Source organism: Ambystoma mexicanum, chromosome 12, assembly GCF_040938575.1.
Source record: "Ambystoma mexicanum isolate Mex_15411 chromosome 12, UKY_AmexF1_1, whole genome shotgun sequence".
NCBI classification, from domain to species: domain Eukaryota; kingdom Metazoa; phylum Chordata; class Amphibia; order Caudata; family Ambystomatidae; genus Ambystoma; species Ambystoma mexicanum.
The window spans coordinates 853081991-853103999 of NC_090936.1; the positions used below are offsets into that span (position 1 = coordinate 853081991).

At 48.3% G+C, this 22009-nt stretch overlaps 1 protein-coding gene across 4 annotated transcripts in view; it reads right to left on the reverse strand.

The window, feature by feature from the left end:
- CEP290 (centrosomal protein 290) overlaps positions 1–22009 on the reverse strand; it is a 3224991-nt gene that overhangs the window by 1009545 nt on the left and 2193437 nt on the right. For all 4 annotated transcript variants that reach the window (XM_069629332.1, XM_069629331.1, XM_069629333.1 and 1 more), the window contains one exon: positions 15046–15171. In XM_069629332.1, coding sequence (XP_069485433.1) covers positions 15046–15171 — 126 coding nt within the window. The remainder of the gene's footprint in view (positions 1–15045; positions 15172–22009) is intronic.

The window sequence follows — 22009 nt, forward strand, 5'->3', positions numbered from 1 at the left end:
AATACAACCTGCTAGGGAAGAAAGGCACAAGTCGATCTTGTAAGGATAACAATTTTTTTTTTAATTTCTTTTATTGATTTTATGCAAACAAAACAACAAAAACCAAACAAGCAGCATAATCATAATAGTTCAGTTACATATCAAGTTATCGTAATCACTGCTCCCATTATCCCTCCCTTCCCCCGTGAGCCTATTTGTCAATCCCTTTCAATGTTTGGCACATGCGGCCGGATTTCGTTCTCTTCGGAGTCTGTTGGATCTGGTATTACTCCAAACAAATCTGTTATTAGTGTTTTCCAAGCCAACAGGGTACCCGCCTCCCCATCAGCCCGGCTACTCGCTTCTTGCCATGCCACCGTTTCAGCCTCCGCCCATTTCTGCAAGTCCTTCCACCATACATCCACCTTAGGTTTGTGGCATTTCTTCCACCCCATGGCGATCCTGCGTTTCGCAAGCACATACGCCAGATTTCTCAGTTTCTCAATATGCTTGAGCTTCCGTGGCCTAGGGAACCCGCCCAGTAAGCAGGCCCAGGCCGTGTCTGTGACAAGAGTTACCCCTTTATCAGCCAGTTTCTGTGCCACTTCTCCCCAGTAGCACCTGATAATCGGGCACGACCAAAACCTATGTGCCATGTCAGCGTTTTCTAGGTTACATTTAGGACACACTTATATTCCAGCATTTCGGAACTTGGATATCCTCAAGGGGGTCATGTATGCCCTATGCGTTACATACAGCTGTATTTGTTTTAATCTGGCATTTCTAGACACTTTTTTGTGGTTACCCAGGGCACGCTCCCATACCCCGTCCTCCATCGGGGCCCCCACTTCCACCTCCCAGTCCAGCCTCAGATGTCTTAAATCTTTCCCCGCCTTAGCCATCACCATCTCATACAGTCTCGAGATCTCATGACCCCCTTCGGACATATCATATATTGTTTCCAAAACTGCATCTGGTTCTTCTATCAAAACTGTCTCTGACCAGGTATTCTTAATCATCCGTACCAATCAAATGTACGTGACATATTGGCCCGTGTGTAGCCCCGCTTCTTCGTTGAGTTCTATAAACTCCTTAATGGATCCCTCTTGCCAGACATCGCCTAGCGTTGCCAGCCCCACCGATTCCCAGTAGGTCCTAACAATCGCCCTCAGCTGATCGTCCCCTCCTGTCAAAGCAACCAGCGGTATCTGCGGGAGGCACGGGTATGGGACTTCCATCAAACGACAAGCCCTACGCCGAATTTTCCATCCAAGCCTCAACATCGCAGGACGCCCCGAGATTTCAGTTTCGGACAGCCAAATCATTTCTTTCAGATAAAACGGGGCGCAGTCCTGTCCAAGCACCCTATGCTCAGGGGTCACTTCATCAGAAAGCCACTTGGCCACATACTGTAACTGTCCCGCCAAGTAATAAACCTCAAAATGGGGCAGTCTGATACCTCCTTTTTCATAAAAGTTCTGCAGTTTCCAAAACGCCACTCTATTTCGGGTACCGTGCCACAGGAAGTCCCTACACATGCTATTCAATTTGCTGATAAACTTCTTGGGTATTATGTATGGGATATTACTGAAGTAGTGCAGGAGCCTGGGCAGAACTACCATCTTAAGCATGGCCCCCCGCCCCATCATCGCCAAGGGCAATCTTGCCCAGAACTGCATGCTGTTTCTAATTTTCTCGACGGCTACCTCCGTATTGTGTATGTGTTCTTCTTGCACCGTGTGATATACATCTACGCCAAAATAGCGAAAAGAGCTAGTTGCCCATGGTACCTGTAGCACCGGTAGTCCCTCTACAGGGATCCCCTTATAGCTACCTAGTGGGAATATGACAGACTTTTGGGGGTTCACCGAGATGTCCGACAACTCTGCGTACCTTTCCATCACTTCAAGTATGTATAAGAGATTTTCTTCTGGGTATTGCAAGTACAGTAACAGATCATCCGCGTACAAGGATATCAAGTGTCGTTCCCCTCCTACCTCAATGCCAATCGTATCCTACTGTGCCCTAAGGCATATTGCCAGAGGCTCCAGGGCCAAGATATAAAGCATCGGGGACCAGGAGCACCCTTGTCTGGTGCCTCTGCTAAGTTGCCATCTCTTGGATATCACCGCTCCAGTTCGGACACTGGCAAGCGGCTCGCTATACAACATCTTGGCTCACCTGATATAGCCCGGCTCCATTCCATACCCTTCCAAAGCAGCCAATAGCCATGACCACTTGACCGAGTCAAAAGCTTTAACTGCATCTAGAGACACTATCGCCATCTCACCCTCGTTCTTACTACCCCATTCGACCACCCGGTGAAGCCGCCTATGATTGTGTGTTATGTTTCTGCTCGGGACATAGCCCGTTTGGTCAGGATGTATGAGTCTACCAATCACTTTCTGCAATCGATTTGCTAGGACAGCCGTGAGAATCTTGCTGTCCTGATTCAGCATCGACAGGGGCCTGTAGAAGCCACATCTGTGCTCCGGTTTATTGGGCTTGGGCAGCGGTATTATGATCGCCTCTCTGAGTGACTCAGGCAACCATCCTATCTCAAATGCTTCATTAAGCATGTCTAACATTGAGTGGAGGATTTCCTCTCTGTATACTTTATAAAATTTGCTGGGGAACCCATCTGCTCCTGGGGTCTTACAGGAAGGGAGCTGCTTCACAACCTCTTCTAAATCCTCCAACGTGATTGGCTCATCTAACTCCTCTCTCTCTTCTTCACTTATCTTGGGCAGCCCTATGTCTTCTAACGTTTCGATTATCTTGCGCTGGTCACCCATCTCATCGTCTCCGTACAGCACTTTGTAATATTCCACAAATTCTTTGTTAACCCCCTCTTGTGTGGCCACCTCATCTCCGTCCTCCCTAATAATAGTCCTGATCGGAGGCCTAGGGGTCTCGCTTTTGTATAGCCAGGCCAAAAGGCGGCCTGTCTTGTCTCCCCCCGCGTGCTGCCTCTCAACATATTTCTTATAATTGAGATTGCAGAGTCTTTCCCAATGCCCTGCACATTGTTGCTGTAGTTGGCGTACCAGCTCCGTGTCTACATCACCGCTCTTCAATGCTATTTCTAGCTCAGTTTCCACCCTCTGCAGGTCAGCCAAGACCCCACCTTGTAACCCTCTTGACTTAGCAATGGCTGCCCCCGCATCACCACCTTAAAAGCTTCCCATAATGTGCCCGCAGAATCAACACTCCCAGTATTCTCTTCAAAGAAGTTAGTAATCTCTTCCCTTATATCTTCTCTAAAGACTGGATCTTTGAGCGCCTTTGCTCGGAGGCGCCATGTAGGGATCTTCACCCTCGGGGGGCAATATTGCCATCCGAGGATCAGGGGCGAATGATCCGAGAGGACCCTGGCCTTATATTCGATTTGAGTGATCTCAGACATCACATCTGCTGTGGCAAAGACGTAATCGAGCCTAGTATGCAGTTGGTGCGGGGCTGAATAGTGCGAATATTGCCTCTCAGTGGGGTGTTTCATCCTCCACGCATCTGTGAAGCCAAAATCAGTTAACAGCATCTGCAACGATTTCGTCGCTGGGCTAGGCTTACCCGCCCTGCCATCAGATCTGTCCACCACAGGATCCAACACACAATTAAAGTCCCCACCCCAGATCACCGCGCTCCCTATACACATACTAAGATTGGTACACAAGGCTCTGAAATACGTTGCTGTGTTTTTGTTGGGGCCATACTTGTTTACTATGCGTACCTCCCTGCTCTCCACCAGCCCTCGCAATATAGCCATCCTTCCATCAGTTTCAACTACCTCTTGTATCGATTTGAACGCGACATGCGGTGCCACCCAGATTAACACCCCCAGGCATATGCAGAGTATGGCGAGCCCACTACGGTCCCTCTCCACTTTCTCTTAACCAGGTCCAACTTCTCCCGCGTCAAGTACGTCTCCTGTAGTAGTGCGATATCTATTTTCTGCCTTTTCAGATACATCATGATTTTGTTTCTTTTCAGATAGCTGTTAAGGCCCCTGACGTTCCACGTTATTATCCTGAGGTACCCCATAGGTCATTAATAAGCACCCTCCCGATCCTCCGCCGATTACGCCCCTTCATGCACCGCAAGTACACCATGCTGATTCTTCCAAATAGGCTCAAAACAAAACTTAACTCCCCATGACCACACACACTCAACTTCCCATCCCCCCACCTTCCTTCCACCCACCCCTCTCCCAACAATACCCTCCCCAACCGTTGCCCAGCTCCATTCCTGGATCTCAGGCACCCCCACATCTAGCCCTGCCTAGCACAAGCTTCTACTCAGGGCTCAGTAGGGTTAAGCCGCCCTAATGGCCGCTGAAACCAGTAATCTATTGGGGTAGGTCGTCCATTTTCTGTTGCTCCTTTCAAAAAACATTACGTATACAGTTGCCAAACCGTTACCAGTTACAGTTACACTCACTATATTCCAGTCCAAATCGAGCACCTGGCTCAGATTGCGTACAAAGTTCAGTTAGTTACAGTTTCTCTGTGCCATCAGGGTCTTCCTCTTTACGAAATCTTCATTCGGTATGATCCTGCCGGTCACGATCCGCTTCTTGTTCCGGGCAGCCCTGCAGGTCCAGCCATGTGACAACATCCTCAGGGGTATCAAAAAATAGCGCTTTGTTCTTGTGTAGCACTTTCAATCGTGCCGGATACAACAGCATATATTTGACTCCCGCCGCCCTCAGCCTTCTTTTGACGGCGACGTAACTATACCTCTGCCTTTGCACCAGTATCGTGTAGTCTGGGTATGCTGTGATGTTGGTGGATGCTCTCTCTATCATGCCGCCCTTCCGAAAATATTCAAGGATCTTTTCTCTATCCCTGTAATTCAGGATCCTCGCTATGATCGGTCTTGGCGGGGCCGGCCCCCGGCCGGAGTATCCTCATTAGGGCGCGGTGCGCCCTCTCCACCGTAAATCCCTGCGAAAGATTCCCGGCTCCAATCCCTTGTAGGATCATGTTTTCGACATAGTTTGTGGGGTCTCAGCCTTCTTCCCCTCCGGAAGGCCAACCACGCGAATGTTGTTCCTCCTCGCTCTTCCTTCTGCCTCTTCCACACGATTTTCCAGGTTGGTGACCTGTTGTTTTAAGACATGAATCTCCTTCGCATTGCTCGTGCCAACATCGGTATTAATCTTCACTTCACTTCACTTTCCAGACCGCTGGTCCTTTCTGCAAGTGCTCTAACATCTTGACGCAGTAGGGTGAGTTCCGTACCTACAGCATCAATCTTATTCTCTAGAGCTGTGCGCAAGTCCGCCATTGCCAAGTCCCATTTTGCGCTCAGGCTCGTTATAGCCTCCAGGATCTGGTGCTTGTCCCCTCCGGGGGCATCTTCCGCAGGGGTCACGACCATGCTCTGCACCGATGTTGAGGGGGTCCGTTGCATTATCGTGAAAGTCTCCATCGTGGGTTGCTTAGTCTTGGTTCTCAACCCTTCGCCGACATGGCGCTGCCCTCCATTCTTGTACGCCTCTGCCTTAATGCAGCTATTGCACTGTCCTCGGTCCGACAAAGGTCTGGCTCCCAAGTCTCCTAACTCATATTCGAGACGGCACTTCGAATTGTCTTACGAATGGGCTATGGCCTCACACTCCCCCATTCAAGTTCCGTAGGCCTCGTCGTCCAAGCATCCAATGTTATCGGTCAGCTTGTCGAGGGTCCATTAGCGTATGCCAGGCCGGGCGCTCTCATGGTGTTAATTCAAACACTCCGACATATCTCCCTGTCGTACTATTCCTCCAGGCAATTTACCGCAGCCATATCCCACAGTTCAGGGGAATCAGTGTCGTTTCTCCACGGAGGACTCTCTTTTGTTAGCCGCCATCTTGGTGCCGAAGCGGCCGCACAGTCGCGCCAACAAAAATGTGTATATTTCACGATTCCCGGGGACTATGACCTTCTCCAGCGAACTTCACTTGGCGTGCGGCTTCCGACACCTGATCCCCAAAGTTCTAGGCGCTCGTTATAGTTTCAATGGGTAACTTTGGCAAAAATAGAGTCGGATCATCAGGAGCTCCTCGCGCAGCACGTCCTATTCCATGGCCAGTTGGCCACGCCCCCTAAGGATAACAAGTTTAATCTCACATGCAGATGAGAGCAACAACAAAGAACTCTGCTGCTAAGAACGTTCTGCCAAAAAGTAGTATATGCAGAATCTTCTAAAGGAAAACATTGTCATACATGACGCAATACACACAGTAAAACCCAGCACGGTTGGTTGGATGAACCCTATACAGGTACCACCTTTATCCATATGGGATGGCAGTTCATTGGTCCCAGCCCAGTCCATCCGTCTTCCATCATGTGGGTGCTGCGGGGCTCATCTTCTCACGTTGAAGGTCCGACAACAAATTATACTCCCACTATACAGCTTGTTTTAATTACTCATACTGTGCACTTGGCAGGCCTTAAGACGGATACGCAGGAGGTTCTCAGGCACTCTAACCTTCACAGACACATTTCACCCACTCCCTCCGCGGCATCCGACTCCAAGGTCTCACCCTCATTTTGAACTACAATTCATCCCTCCCAGCACCTCACAGTACAAATAACAAGACTGTCACTTAAATGATATACCCTGTCCATCCTGTTTGAACATTTCAGGACATGCTACTTTGGGGTTGATGGTCAGAGGGCATCTGGTGCCATGGAATTCAGGGATCTCAGAGTTCAGTCAGTTGTATGGGCTATAACACGTGGTCACTCGGGAATGGGCGCCGGTCTCTGATCGCGGCCTTGTCGGGCACATTCCTCTTGGGTGAAAAAACACATCTTTCCAACACTTTCAACAACAATGAATAGACAGTGTGGCGGATGCTGGTGCAAACTGTGCTCATGGGAGCTCTGGCATGACTGGAGATTGATGTGGCCCTGTGAATTTGCATGTAATGCCGCATTTACTGTGCATTTATTTATATTATTAATATCTACGCAAAATAGCGATGCCGCCTGCACCTTGGGCCATACCATGTAGTTACACTATAATTTGTTATATTAACATGGGGTCCTGCCGGACGGGAAGGTGTCGCTCTCACTGCCCCCATACCCCTGGCTCATCACAATGCCTTGAATGCATCTCGCCTTACTTTAAAGCACCGGAGGGGGGAGGGGGAGGAGCGGGGCAGCTCCCTACCCAACAACTGGGCAATATGAGCTATGAGGTCTCTTTAACCCTGTTTGATATCCATTAGTTGATTTTGAACTGACCGCTCGCATATTTGTCTCTCAAACATTTGACGAAACACTTTAAGGAATCAATCATAGTCAACTAGGATAGGGTCACAGTTATTAATCCATGGGGAGGCCCTGATAAGGGCGTGACAATCAAGATTCATGAGTAACAAGGCAACTATAGTGGTGCCGGTATTGTATAGCTGGGGTCGGATCATAAAGTGTAATATACATTGTGTCATAAATTTAGAGAAATCGTTGGGTGACCCAGTGTAGTTGGTTGACATGGGCGGGGAGGGAATCTGTGCCCCTACACCTTGTTCTCGGGATGTCTGATCCTTATTTGCCCCATGGTTCAGACCCATCGCATAGGAGAATTGAAAGGTCGCTGGTTTAAGGGTTGTTCCATAGCCCTACGGTCCTCCTCCATCGAACCGGGAGGAAAGACCTGGTTGGACATCGGTCTGAAGCTCGGTGAGTGTGTTCTGTAGTTCCACCACATTGTTGGCGATGGTTACGTTGTCTGCTCTATATGCTGCCATCTCTACTTGGAGGGTTTTCATGGACGAAGCTATGTCTACGACTGCCTGTTCTATTCTGACCAGTAAGGACCTGAAAAGGGGCTTTGCATTCTGCTAGTACCTGCATTCAGAGGCATCCGTAGCAGGGCCGGTACTGGTGAGGATGAACACACTAGCGGGTTATGCTAGCGATTCCTGTGAATATAAGAAATCTGGGATCACCAGCGGAACCCAGTATGGCCACCTGGTAAAAAGTTGATGAAGGAGGATCTTGTAAGATTTCTTGGGTACAATAGTGGTGGGGTAGGTAGAATCAGGTTGAGGGAAGGAAGGTACGGGTAAGTGGTGTGAAGGGAAATTAAGGGAACATCCACAGATATGAAAAGAATCTACATATATGTAAGGTATTACCTTTGTTGAAGGCCGATCCGGCTATGAAGTTTGTACAGGTGATATGGCAGGGTCAAGGAGAAAGAAAGAAAATGGCTCTTTGCCCCAGATGGAAACCTCTGGGCAGGAATACTACCCTCCTGTATATAGTTCTCCCCCTCCCACTAGATTTTATTTACCTTTAAACAAACTTTAAAAGTAAAATGAACCCAAATATGAAAACCTAGGGTTTTCTTAATAGCCCTGAACTAGAATAACTAGTGTATAGTGCACCACACACCTCGTGAAAGTCAGCCGATACAAAGACTTGGAGCCTCCTTTCTGGGCTCCTAATGTAGTGGCGAACCGTAAGTGGTCTCTAATGCATCCGGTTCGCCATAAATTGTGATGCCACACTAGCGGCTGGCAGGCCACCCTCTTGAGGACAGACGCCACGCCAGACGCCAGTTCCGCAAGACCCCGAGTGCTCGGGACCCCTGTGGTGTCAGGACGTCCCTCCGTAGGTTTCCTCATGAGCACGGTTAAGACTGGGGAGGTCAGAAAAGTGTACGTGGGACGGCACCAGAGAGGGTCTGCTCCCGTTGTAAGAGAGAGCTTCTGACACACAGCACCGGAAGCCACAACCTCACCAGGCTAGAAGAACATATGACTTACCTTTCGGTGAGGTTCTTTCTGATGGATGTTCCTCACACAGATTCCTCATCTATGATATACCTATCGCAGCGCAGCTCTTCTACGGAAACATTTCGGCCGCCAGAGGGCAGAGCATGGTTCTGAGTTGGCTCTGCATTGGCTCCGCCCAACACCTTAAACTGGCCGGCACCGGATATGTTGTCTGGGCCAATATATATATATATATATATATATATATATATATATATATATATATATATATATATATATATATATATAGCAGTGCCATGCCCAGTTCAACCCTTTTTCCCTAGCACTCTGAAAAAGAGGGACCATTGAACCGATGGTGCACTAACTTTCCACAAGAGGGGCAGGCAGTGAGGACGATAAGGAATACAATGGAGGAACATCCATCGGAACGAACATTAACGAGAGGTAAGTAATTTGTCTATTGGATTCTTTCCTCCCACTGATTCCTCATCTATGTTAGACTCCCAAAGCAGCACGTAAACCTGGAGAAGGGAGGAAGCAACACCACCACCTAAAACAGAAAACTCTGAAGGACTGCCCTACCAAAACTGCCACCTTGACCAGCAAGGGAACCCAAGCACTAAGGCTTAGGAAACATGTGCAAAGATGCCCACGTTTCTGCATGGCAAATGTCCAGGACCGGTACTCCCCTCTGCAGGCCAAGGTGGTAGTCACTCCCCTGGTAGAAGGAGCTCTGAGACCCTCAGGCAGATCCTTCCCAGTCAGATTGTAGCATTCTGAGAAGAGGAGAATGATTCAGCTGGGCAGGGTTTGATTGATGATAGGGCTGCCAGCACAAGCACCAGCGTAACCAATGAAAAGCTGGTCATCTTTCCTAACCTCTCTAGTACGGGATACATAGGACTTCAGGGCCCATACCAGGTCCAGCTGATGGTATCGTTCCTGTGCCTTGGAAGAGTGAAGCAGAGGAAAGAACACAGGATGATTGATCTTCTGAGAGTGATGGAAATCCGAGACCACCTTCGGCAGAAAGGAGGTCCTCACTCTCAAAGTCACCTTTTCTTTGGGAAAAAATGAATAGCGAGGTAAAACAGACAATGCCTGGAGCTCACTCACCCACCACGCGGAGGTAACCAGGAAACTCACCTTAAGGGTGAGCAGTCTTATAGGACACGAAGGGGCTCAAATCGAGTGCCCATAAGAAACGTTAAAACTAAATTCAAATCGCTGGCCAGAACCACAATTGGGCAGGGAGGAAACTGGCTACACAACCCTGCAAGAACTGCATAACAGTGGGGAACAAGCCCTTTTCTGGGGACCTTTTGAACACTGAAATAGTAGCAAGGTAACCCTTCACAATGCCTATCTGCAGGCCCGCCTGGGCCAAACATAGCAAACAATCCAACACAGTGGACAGAGAATAATATAAAAGATCCAAGCCCCTCACCTGTCGAAAAATGTATGCCACATGCAGGCATAAATGGATTTCGTAGCAGGCCTCCGAGCTGATAGAAGCACATGGAAGACATCATCCGACAAGTCCAACTCCTTTTATCTCAGCCGCCAACCGTGAAGGTTTGGGCTGCTGAGGTTCAGATAGAGGATCTGCCCCACGGATTGTGAGAGCAAGTCCACTCTCCTCTGAAGGTGCCAGGTAGGGCAGATGGACATGTCCAGTAACTCCAGATAATGCGTTCTCCGGGCCCAGTCTGGGGCGTTCAGGATCACAGAAGGTATTGGTATATTTGTACGGTTTTATTTGACCGAATGTTACATTTGACTGAATTTGGCCAGTAGCATTCGATTGAATAAAACCGCTCAATTATGCTAATATGTGCTGAAAATACAAAGCAGTAGTTGCGGGGGTGTTCCTGCTCCCTATGTTCGGCACGTATTAGCCTTTGGGGGTTGCATGGGTGTCCCCTACTTCCTTAATATTGTAGGTGGGTGAGAAAATAAATAAATAAAGACCCTGCGGCATCGGATCCGACCCGCTTTTGACGGACGGATCTGGCGCGTCAGGGCTGAAGTGGACCAGGCAGCGAGCTAACAGGTAAGTGGGGGGTGGGGAATGTAACATTTGTTTTTCAAAACCCGCAAAGCTGACAGCATGCAACATCATCCAATATGATGTTGCATGCAGTCCGTTTTCTTTTCAATCTATTTTTTTCAACTGATTTTTATTCGGTCAAACATACCCAAATCCCAAACAGGTGCAATCTCCTAAGAACAAGCACAATGACAGATGTGTGAGAACGTATAAACAAGGTCAAAAGTCCACATGACCATCAGTGCGTCCCCCAAAGTGCCTTCACAAGGAAATTCCCTCGAGCAGAACGACGCACACTTCCTGTTGGCACTGGAAACGAAGGGCCACTTGACGAGCTCCCCAAAAGGAGAAGATCAGCTCCTGAACTTCCTGCCAGAGCTCTCACTCGTGGGAGGGTGAGGTCTGTTTGCTCAAGACATCCGCTGCAACATCTCCTCCAGCCAGATGAACTGCCGTCAGAGAAGTACTGTTTTACAGAGTCCAGAACCAGTCTCTTTGCATCTCTGCAGAGCTGCAAGGACCCCACGCCAGCTCATTTGTTGAGATAGTGTATGAACACTGTGTTGTCCATCAGAATAAGCTCAGACTAGTGTTTTAAAGAGAGGAGGAAAGCAACCAGGGCAAGCCTGATCGCCCTCAACTTCAGCAAGTTCAATGTGCTTCTGAGACTCCATGGGAGACCACAGTCCGCTCACTGTCGGGTCTGACAGGTGAGCGCCCTAGCCAGACAGAGATGTGTCCGTGACCTCTGTCACCTGGGGCCAAGGTTGATGAAACAACACGCCTCTCAGCAAGTTCTCCTGCACAGCCCACCACGCGGGGGGTTCCTGGGCCACTTGGTTTGAGACCTGTAGAAGGTCCGACATGTGGTTCTGGAACTGTGACAATTGGAATGGAGAAGCCACTGAAGCGATCTCTTGAACAGTCTTGCCTCCAGCACCACAAGGATGCAGGAGGCCATGAGGACCAGAAGGTGCAGGAAAGCCGAAGCATGGATTTGTAACTGTGATTGGAGGATATTGACCATCCAAAAGATGTTTACCACCCGAGGCTCGGGAGGGAAAGTCCTGCCCAGGCCAGTGTCAAAGACTGCCCTGATGAATCAGAGAGACTGGGACGGCAGAATCCGGGACTTTTTGAAGTTCAGGGAAAAGCCCAAACTGCAATAGAGTGCATGTGCGAAGTAGATGCTCAGACATTAGCTCGGGGGAGCAAGCTCTGACGACCCAGTTGTCCAGGTAGGAAAAGATATGGATGCCTTCCTTCCTGAGGCGAGCCGTTACCACTGCCAGCAGCTTGGTGAAAACCCTGGGTGCCGATGAAAGACCGAACGGCAGGACTGTGTCCCGTAATGCTATTGGCCCACTACAAACCTCAGGTACTTCCTATGCTTTAGGTTTATCAGCACATGGAAGTAGGCGTCCCGAAAATCCAGGGAAACCAACCAGTCCTGCAGATCGAGGGCTTGCAGGATTGGGCTACAGTAATCATCTTGAACTTTTACTTGCATAAAAACAAGTTCAGCAGCTGCAGATCTAGAATGGGGCGCAAGCCTCCATCCTTCTTCTGCATCAGAGAATAGGTGGAGCACACCCCCTTCCTCGTTCAGAGCACAGAACCAGTTTGATAGTGCTCTTTGCCAGAAGCTGACGGACCTCCTCCAGGAAGATGGAGCCCAGGGACAAGGGGGTAGCCAGGGAACCATGGTTCAGGGGTTGCTAGAGAAATGGGAGGCAAAAACCCTTTTGGATGGCTTGCAAGGACTAAGCGTCGAACGTGGTCACTGACCATTCCGTGCTGAACAACAACAGCCTCTACCCCACCGGAGACATGTGGTAAAACATGTCACTGAGGTTTGATACCTTGGGGCGTGGCGGGGACACCCCTCTGGGCATCTCTTCCTCTACCTTTCAGGAAGCGTCTGACTCTTTCTGAGGCAGATTGACCACAGATACTCAGGAGAAAAGGGGGATAAGAGGCAAAAAAACGGATCCGGGAGGATGGTTGTTGCATGGCAAGCCCCAAGGACTTTGCTGTCGTCTTTGAAGACTGAACCTTATGGAGAGCACTGTCAGCCTTGGCTCCAAAAAGTGTGTTGCCGTTGAACAGCATGTCCAACAATCTGGTTTGGACATCGGCTGCAAATCCTGACGTGACACCTGACCACCGTGCTGGTGGCCATGACCCTTCCCACATAGTCCGCTGTGGCCAGATCTGATAGCAGCATTTTGTGTGCCGCCTCCCTGCCATCAGAGACCACGGCCTGGGATCTGTCCCCAATTTCCCTTTCTGGGATGTGTTCGGGTGCATTGGCCACCGTTGCCCAAAGGCTGAAGGAAAACTTTGCCATGCCGCTTTACTCTCCCTGTACGGTTGAAGGGACGGGAAGGAAATGTTTTTAGTTTAGGCTAGCAGTAGTGGCCTGGACCACCAAGCTCTCAGGTAAAGCATGGGAGGAGAGAAAGGTTGGGTCTGACAGAGCCGGCCAGTGTTTCTTCGCCATGTCTCTGTCCACTGCCAGAACAAAGGCAGGCTTCTCACATGCCTCCAGCACAAGCGCTTTCACTGCCAAATTGAAGGGCAGGAGGGTCTCCTTTTTGGGCACTTCGTCCAGAACGTCACAGAGGTCATATTCCACCCTGTGCCTGGATGGAGCAGACCATCCCAAAGTACGGGGCACCTTTGCCATCAAGCCTTTGCTACAAGGCTTGGGGATTTCCAGCGGTGTAGGCTGACAAGAAATCCACTTTTGGGGAGTCAATGGCTCCTTGCAGGTCATCTGTCAGTGCCAGCGCATTCTCACCTTCCACATATAATTCCTCTGGGAAATCCCTCACTTCCCTGGAGCCCAGAGGTTACAGCCCAAAAGGGATCTGATCACTCACATCGCCATGGATGTCATACATCTTAGACATAACAACATCCGTAGGGAGTGGGGCATATTCTTGCAGAACTGCTGTGTCCATGGCGCTGATGATGACGACGACTATGCCGGCACCAAGGCCACAATGCCCAACGGCAGGGGCTGTGGGTGCCAATCTACCATGGGTTCCTTTTGGGCCATGCCCGAGCGTAGAGGCATGCAGAGGTGGTCCCTTGAGGGTGCCCTGCCAGTTGCAAGAGACACGGTGGGCCCCTACAGCTCTGTAACCAAAGCAGAAAGGGCTGCTGCCTGTGGCACAGGCACCAAGGATGTAGCCGTCAACGCTTGGGCGAAGTGGTCTAGCATCTTTAGGTCGAACGTTGTTCCATTCCGCCGGAGTGGTGGATTGAGTTGGAAAAGGTACCTCTTTCGGACACTCAGGCGAATCCCTTGAGCGGTGGCTCCTCTTCTTCAAAGAAGACAACGAATGCCGGTGCGAGGACCCACTCGGAGAGCAGGACCTCTCCTGATCCTTCTTTCCCTTTTTTCCTTTTGCAGAGCCGCCCGTTCTTCAGAGCGCCGATCCGAACCTTGTACCATCGACGGAGATCATGAAGCCTCACCCTTTGCCTTGAGGGCGAAGGAGAAAATCTTTGCTACCCTTTCCCAGGGGGGGCCTTCGGGGCGCATGAACTGCCACTATCCGCAGTCCTCTGATAGTGCTTGCCCAAGCAGCATAGGCAGATCCAGTGTGGATCCGAGGCCGACATCTGACTGCAGCAATATGCACACAGTTTCAAATCCAAGAACTTAGATGGATTGGGTATGGCACCGTTAGAAAAATTCTTTAAGCTTGATAAAAGTGGTCCTGATTAGTGAACAGAGTGCGTGAAAAAAAGGAACTAAGGTCATGGGGCACAGCGCCGCTCTATATACTGGCCCAGCGTCCTGTCTGGCACAGGGATTGTAGATGTGTCGGACGGAGCTGACGCAGATCCACACTGCGCCCTCCGGCGGCTGAAACGTTTTCAGATTACAGCTGTGCTGGGATAAAGGATATCAGAGGAGGAATCTGTGACAGGAAAGAATCCATTAGAAACAAAGATCTGAGCACAGTAGCCCTGATCACACACAAGACAGGCAGATCATGGAAGGAAAAATACTTTAAATGCATACCTACAGTCATTACTCCCACTGTGTATGCTCTCAATAAATATGAGCAAAATTCAGTTTTCACAGAAATGCCAATTTCATATGTCAAGTACATGAAAACAGTTGCAAGTCCAAACAAATTCACAAAGCTTTTAGAAAATGTGTACTTTTTTCTTTTTCTATGGTACAGCATGTTTGTGAAAGCAACTTTCTTTGACTTTTTGTGAATATTTGGGTAATATATTGACTGACAAGAATAAAGAAAAATACCTTGTCGTCTCTTGCTGCTTTCCTTTCAACATCCTCTGTTTTCTTATCCAGTTCTGTTTCCAACCGTCTAATCTTTTTGTGCAATTCATCCACAATATTGTGCTTGTTGTCAACATCAACCTTTCCCTAAAACACATGTCATTTATCTCTTTGTAGTCCAAACCATGTATGTGAAAACACTTCTAAATTGTAAACCAGCCCACGCTGCCTAAGAGTACTGCATTCCATATATAATCTAATTACTAGAGAAGAGAAAGAAAAATAATACCAGTCTTCTCTTTATGATTTTTCATTAACATGTGCATACAGCAGATTGAAAGGGTTACACATATGTTACTATAGTTATACTGCTTTGGTATCTTTCATTGATGCAAGTTCATGGAATATACCCAATAGTGAGACTGAGAATTCAATGAAGCACATTAAGACATTACTAGTAAAGATTTTGCATGTAATACAGTGGACAATCAAACATGATAAGATTCTGACCACACCAGTGTGGTACCAAAGGTTAGCAGCCTCTGAAGGGATGCAGGAGAGATGCATGTGAATCTATAAAAAATACCAAAAGATGGAGAACTATAGTTACAGTTAAGCACCCTTTTCCTTCTTGGATATTTTTAAGATTCACATGCTTTGAACAGCAGTTCCCACCATAATCTAATCTGGCAGGAAGGTTTTGATGCTGTTTACTGAAACAGTTTCTGCACCACCACATGTCCATCTCTGGCTTAAACCTCCAAGAATAATGCTTGTAAACAGTTGCAGCATTTCGTGTCTTGCTGGGTTAAGCATTCTATGGCCTGTTGTGTCATACATTTGCCTGATGCAACAAAGTTGGGAGTATACTTAATAGATGTGTGAGAACCTTTCAGACATATAGATTATGTTTTACATTCATCCATCCATCCATGGAGCGTAGTGAATCGCTAATGGCTGAATAAGTGGGTTTCCATCAATCAGTCATTCTGTTTTAAACTTCTGCCTGCATATTATATACTACGAACTCTAATAAAGATATTATAAACATTAAAAAAACAATGATCTCACATGAGGAACTTTTTTGGCGATATCAATTTTGATTACCTCCGCGACCAAGTTCAATTTGGAACATGTCACATTAGTGTGTGAAACAACAGAGACCTAGAGTTCCTCCACTCCGTTAGAGAGAAAAGGAGCAAATTGTGTTCCATCCACACCACTTGCTGCGCCACACAAACAATTATGTTGAGGTGAGAAGCCAAAAATTGTGAATCATCGCAAAACCAGCTTTTTGGACTCATTTAATAAGCAGCATGCTACTCACCTCAACATAATTGTTTGTGTGGCTCAGCAAGTGGTGTGGATGAAACACAATTTTCTCCTTAAAAAATAAATGCCAGGCATGTGGTGGACATGGCAGGCTTAGAGCTCTGGGACAATTGTTTTCTCAAACCCTTATCAGCCAATCTATTTATCAAGATCATGTGTACTTGATCCGGGAATGGCAGGGGACTATTGCAAGTAGGAAAAACATAGAACCCTCTGACGTTTCCAATTTTGTGTTTTGGGTGCTTGGCCCTGGTAATATTGATCAATGAGGAATCAAAACAGCTAAGACAGTGCCCAGGAGCTACGGGCACTGATCAAAGCTAGAATTCCAAACAGAGAGATAAGTGTGAGCTGATCTGTGGTCATTACACCACTCTTCTCCACACACGAAGTTGGAGCGGCAGGCCCACTGGACCCCTCATGACCCACTGTGAAGGCTGCAATGCAGAGTGAGGAGAGAAGTTGGAAAGTGAGTCATATTTCTGGAAAGCTGCAATGCCACCTGCGTCAAACACAGAGAGAGGGAGAAGAAATAAGATCATCTGGACTGCTGGGACTCAGGAGAGTATTTTACAGTGGGGGTAAGTGCTAGTTTCTCTTGGGCCTTGAGGGGGTTAGTGCAGTAGGGAGATTTGAATGAAGACAAAAGACTGCTGAGAGGGACACAGGTTTCACTCCGGTTCCAGAGACTGGGGAAGGAGGGCAGACTAGATTGCGATACAATATATAGGGCTGCCATTAAAAATTACTCCCCCTCCCCACACCCTCTGCTCTGGAATGTGACCTCTCTTCACTACAGGAAACCATGCAGATTCAACAGAAGACATGGCAGGATGGGGATAAACGCTTTCGTAGAGGAAGTATCAGGGAAAAATTGCTGAAAGAAACCCCAGGAGGAAGCACTAGACAGCAATGTATAAAAGATCTTTTCTCACTTGCTCGGAAAGCAGCCCCCACCAACAAACTTCAAATAGACAAGGATCACAGGGTCAGTAAATTCACTGGAGACTTAGGGCACAGTCGAAAAAAAGATTTCCATCATATCACAATGTAATCCAACTCAAAATGTATTACAAATGGACCGTCCCGATTGGACTTTATTACACTTCATATGATCGCAAAATCACTAGCTGCTCTGTTGAAGGGTGTTAGGCAGAAACTTGTGCAGTTCCCTTAGGGACCACTGCAAAAGATTTAGGACTACAGGTGGTTGGCAGTAAACCCAATTGGTAGCAGTCTGTACCACCCAGATTTACCTGGTAGCTGTGGCTGAGCAGTCAGACTTCTCTCAAGATGAGTTAGGCAGTATGCAGAGTAAACACAATATGTACAGAGACACAGTAGTACAAGCAAACACTGAAAAGAGCTTTGGTTTAAAAGTATATAATGATTTATTTAAAGACACACTTGTAAATTACACTAGCACAAAAAGAGGTAAGTAAATTCAACACACAGTCACTATTACTAGATGAACATCCCTTATTCGTTATTAGACAAGTCTAGTTAACACCACTTATTTCCAGACAGAGGTGAGCCTTAACTAAAGATGGCACTCCAATAAGTTGAGAAAAAGGGAGGGAAAAGGCAGAAATTATGAAAAGCACACAACACAATACTTTAGAAGCACCAAGCAAGGCAGGAAAGTCAAATCTACTTGTGAGCAAAAAGTTCAGACGCCAGACTCCCCCTTAGAGAGAACAGAGCACCAATGCGCCCAAGATCACACAGCTAAAAAGTCTTGAAGTCTTGCAGGGAGTTCAGAAAAGAATTAAGTCAGCTCAGAAAAGTTTGGGTAGCCAGCCTAGGGCCAACCCAAGTGGTAAGTGGAGGCTTTAAGAGTCACCCCACACAGACCATTGCGAGTGAGGCCAGGCGGACACAGTACCTTCAAAGTGGAGAGGATCCTCCAGCAGGGGCAGTTGTTCCTGGCAGCAGGTGCAAGTCACGGCGTTGTCCAGAGGAAGAGATGGTCTCGACGTGGAGGAAAGCTGAAGGTCGTTGCACTGCCAGGGAAGAAACCAGCCGCGGAATTCTCCGGTTAAAAGGTAAGACCCTTTTATTCGCGGTAGTGGAAAATCCGTGGTATCCCGGTTGCCGGGGTGCTTGGCACAGGCAGGGTAGCCACGAGATGATCCGGGAAGGCGAAAAGACGGGCAAACTGGTTATCCCCACCAGTCAAAGGAGGAAGACTCTCCGGACTGGAGATCTCCCCTGTCGTCGGGAAAAGTGGTGAGACGGTTCAGCAGGGCTCCACCGGTGGTGTCGACGTTGCAGGTCGGCTCAGCTTCTCCCTCTTCGGATTCTTTAGGTCCTGTGGCGACTTCTGAAGTTCCAGTCCCCAAAGCCCTGCTTTTATGCAGCAAACCCCCATTCATTCAGCCTAGCTGTCAATCAAACTTGCTAAGTGGTGAGCCGGGCGGCTCACCACTTGGGCCAATCACACAAGAGTGCGACTTGAGTTGCCAAGGCAACTCAGTCCAGGGTGCCTAAACCCCCACCCACACCCCCTGTGGTACCCAGACAGAGTGGCACCAATTTTGGAGGCTTCTGTGGAGAAGCCCGCCAAAAAGTGGAACTAAGGGCCCGACTTGGGTTGGAGTCACAGAAGCGAACAAAAACGCCATTTGGAACCGAGTTTCGGCAAAAATTACCAACCGGTGATTTTATATTAATTTAATAAACCGGCGGTATGTTCGAGGCTATATTAAAAAGTGGTAGCCTCGAACAATGGGAAAATCCCATAGGAATATATTTGCGGTCGAATATAAAAAGTAGTATCCACTGCCACCAGCCAAAACACAATCAGGGGGGACGGAGACGTGCCCCCTCGAACAACAGACCCCAGGGTAATCGAATTGCTCCGACCAGTATGCCCACGATATGGTGGTTTGTACTGGTTTCTGTTCATAATTTGGGACTAGTAAAGCCAATGGTGACTTTACATGCCCTCGGAGACAGTAGTCAGTCCCAGGGTATAGAGTCTATGTTTGGGGGTCACTATGACACCCCTGGGTTACTGCACGGAGGGTGCTGTTTAACCCACATACCAAAAACACATGAAGCCCTATGGGGTAAAGGACCCCACAGCCCATAAAACACATTCAAAGTCAAAGGAACACCTCAAATCATGTCTAAGAGTGGGAGAAAAAGAGTCTCACTCTTAGCAGGAGAGAAAAAAATAAACCCCAAAAATCCAGCAAAGCTGCTGGGGGACTCACTAGGTTTGGGAAATTATCCTTAACAGAGAATGCTCCCTAACAAAGGGGCAAGAGGCCAGCAAGGGGGTGGGTGGGGACACCGATGAAGAGGGCCCCACGAGGGAGAAAGAGTAGTTCAAGACCAAGGTCATCTAACAGTGGAAGTAACTTTAAAAATTGGCAGACACGCGGGACCAAATGACAAATGGAGACATAGTTTCCTACCCATATATTTCTAAAATTGATTTTAGTGTACAACCATTCTAAATGCACTGCCATGAAGGCTGCTTACCAAGCAATCCAGAAAATATTCCGATTTTCCCTTTCTGTTCTTTCTTTGCAGGTCTGGTTTGGGATTGTATTAATGCTAATGGGACTTTGTACCAGGTGTTCTGGCTAAAATAACAACAGACAACTGTATGGGTGTCGAAGAAGGAAGGTGACAAAGGTGGTATGTGTGTGTTTAAAGACTTGTATTAATGTAAAAGAAACCCTCACTATTTCCATCTTAACACCCCCCCCTCTTACGATCAGAATTGGAATAATGCTTTCCATATATCTGGGCAGATGGTTCATTGAAGTATCTAGGGGTTAATATTCCGGGGAATTTGGATTTCTTATATAGGCTGAACTACCAAATGACATGAAGGATCTAGACCAGTGGCACTCATCACCCGTCCTGGTTTGAGAAAATGGCTGTTATCAAAATGAATGTCTTACCGTGCTTCCAATACCTCTTTCAAACGATCCCTGTCCCCAACCCTAGGCGCACACTACAAGAATGGGATGCTTTGCTCCTACAATTTTTGTGGTGGGGGCGAAGGGGGAGGGGCTCCCCCAAGGTGAACAAAATGAAAGTTACTCACCGTAGTGACTACAGTACTCATAGTCGCCTTTCCTACATCCTTGTGGTCGTGCCCCAACATTGGGACGGTACCTTTGGCAGAGAAAAATTGAGCTTCCTCTTTAAATTTAATATAGTGCGTGGGGGCGCTGCCTCTGGCATGGTAACGCCATGTCGAGGCCCCGCCCTCTGGCGCCTCACCTCAGTTCCCTTGGAACACATGGGATACTTCGATGCCTGGCTACTCTTATAGTCTATAAGCCATTGGCATACTAGTGGGGGAAGGCTGTAGGACATATGGAGGAAAGGGGACTATGGACTACAAGTACTCTAGTCACTACAGTGAATAACTTTAATTACTCATACATCCGTCCCCTTTACTCCATCCTTGTGGGCGATTCCACCGAACAAGAACATAGGGTGGAGCTGTGATAACCTGCCTCAGATCTAGGACGAAGCAAAAAGTTTCTTCGGAACCGCCTGGCCAAACTCTGCATCGCGTCTGGAGCTGATGTTCAGTGAGTAGTGCTTACAGAAAGGCCGATGGAGTGGCCCAAGTAGCCGCCTTGCTGATGACATCCCAAGAAGCATGGCTGAAATTTGATGACCGTGGCCTTGGCTCTGACCGACCGCACGGCATGAATCCTCTCAGGAACAGGTCGTCCCATGGCTGTGTACGCATCTGAAATGGCCTGGACCATCCAACAGGCCATGGAAGTCTTGGAAGCCTGAGAGGGTAAGCAACCCCCAAAAGCCACAAACAATGCCTCAGAATTCCAGAAGGATTTCATCCGAGAGAGAGAACACTGGAGGACCCTCTTGAGTTCCAGGGAATGCAGGGCCCTCTATGCCTCTGACTGTGGGTTCGGGAAAAACACCGACAGGCAGGTCTCACGATTCAGATGAAATGGAGAGCCCACCTTGGGCGAGAAGTTTGGGTAAGTGCACAAGATGAGCTTGTCGTCGTGAAATGTGTTAAAGGGCTTGCACGAGGATAACGCCTGCAGCTCACTAACCCTGCGCAAAGTGGTGAGAGCCATAGGTAAAATCTTCTTTATTGTCACCAAGAAGATGTCCACAGAGGCCATCGCTCTGTTTGTACTGGTTGTTCTTGGGTACCGCAAAAATCTTGGAATAGTACTCTGAGCCCCTGTCTAAAAGAGGAACCCGTTCTATTGCCTGCATCTCCAAGAGCGAAAGGACCTCCTGTAAAACAGCTGTGGAACCGATCTCACAAAGAGTACGAGAGGATGGTAAAGGAAAAGGAAGAGGAAGACTTAAACACGTGGAGACCACGGATAGGATCCACGGGCTACTGAAAAGACGCTTCCAGGTGTCCTGGAACAGAGCCAAACAGCCATCCCCCACAGGCGAGCTGTGTTCCCCGACCTAGATGTCATTGATTATTTGCGTCAGAGGCGGGGCAGAGGAAGTGAAGCGGAAAAACCTGCACAACATCCTCTGCCGCTTCTTCCTGTTGTTGCTGGGCAACCTGTCAGGCCTTGAAGCCAGAGAAAGCACAGGGCTTGAACTTGGTACTGCCCTGGGACTGAGGGAAGGATTTCTGTCCAGGTGTTGTCAGGATGGCCAAGGACTTGGCGGTTTGAGTGGA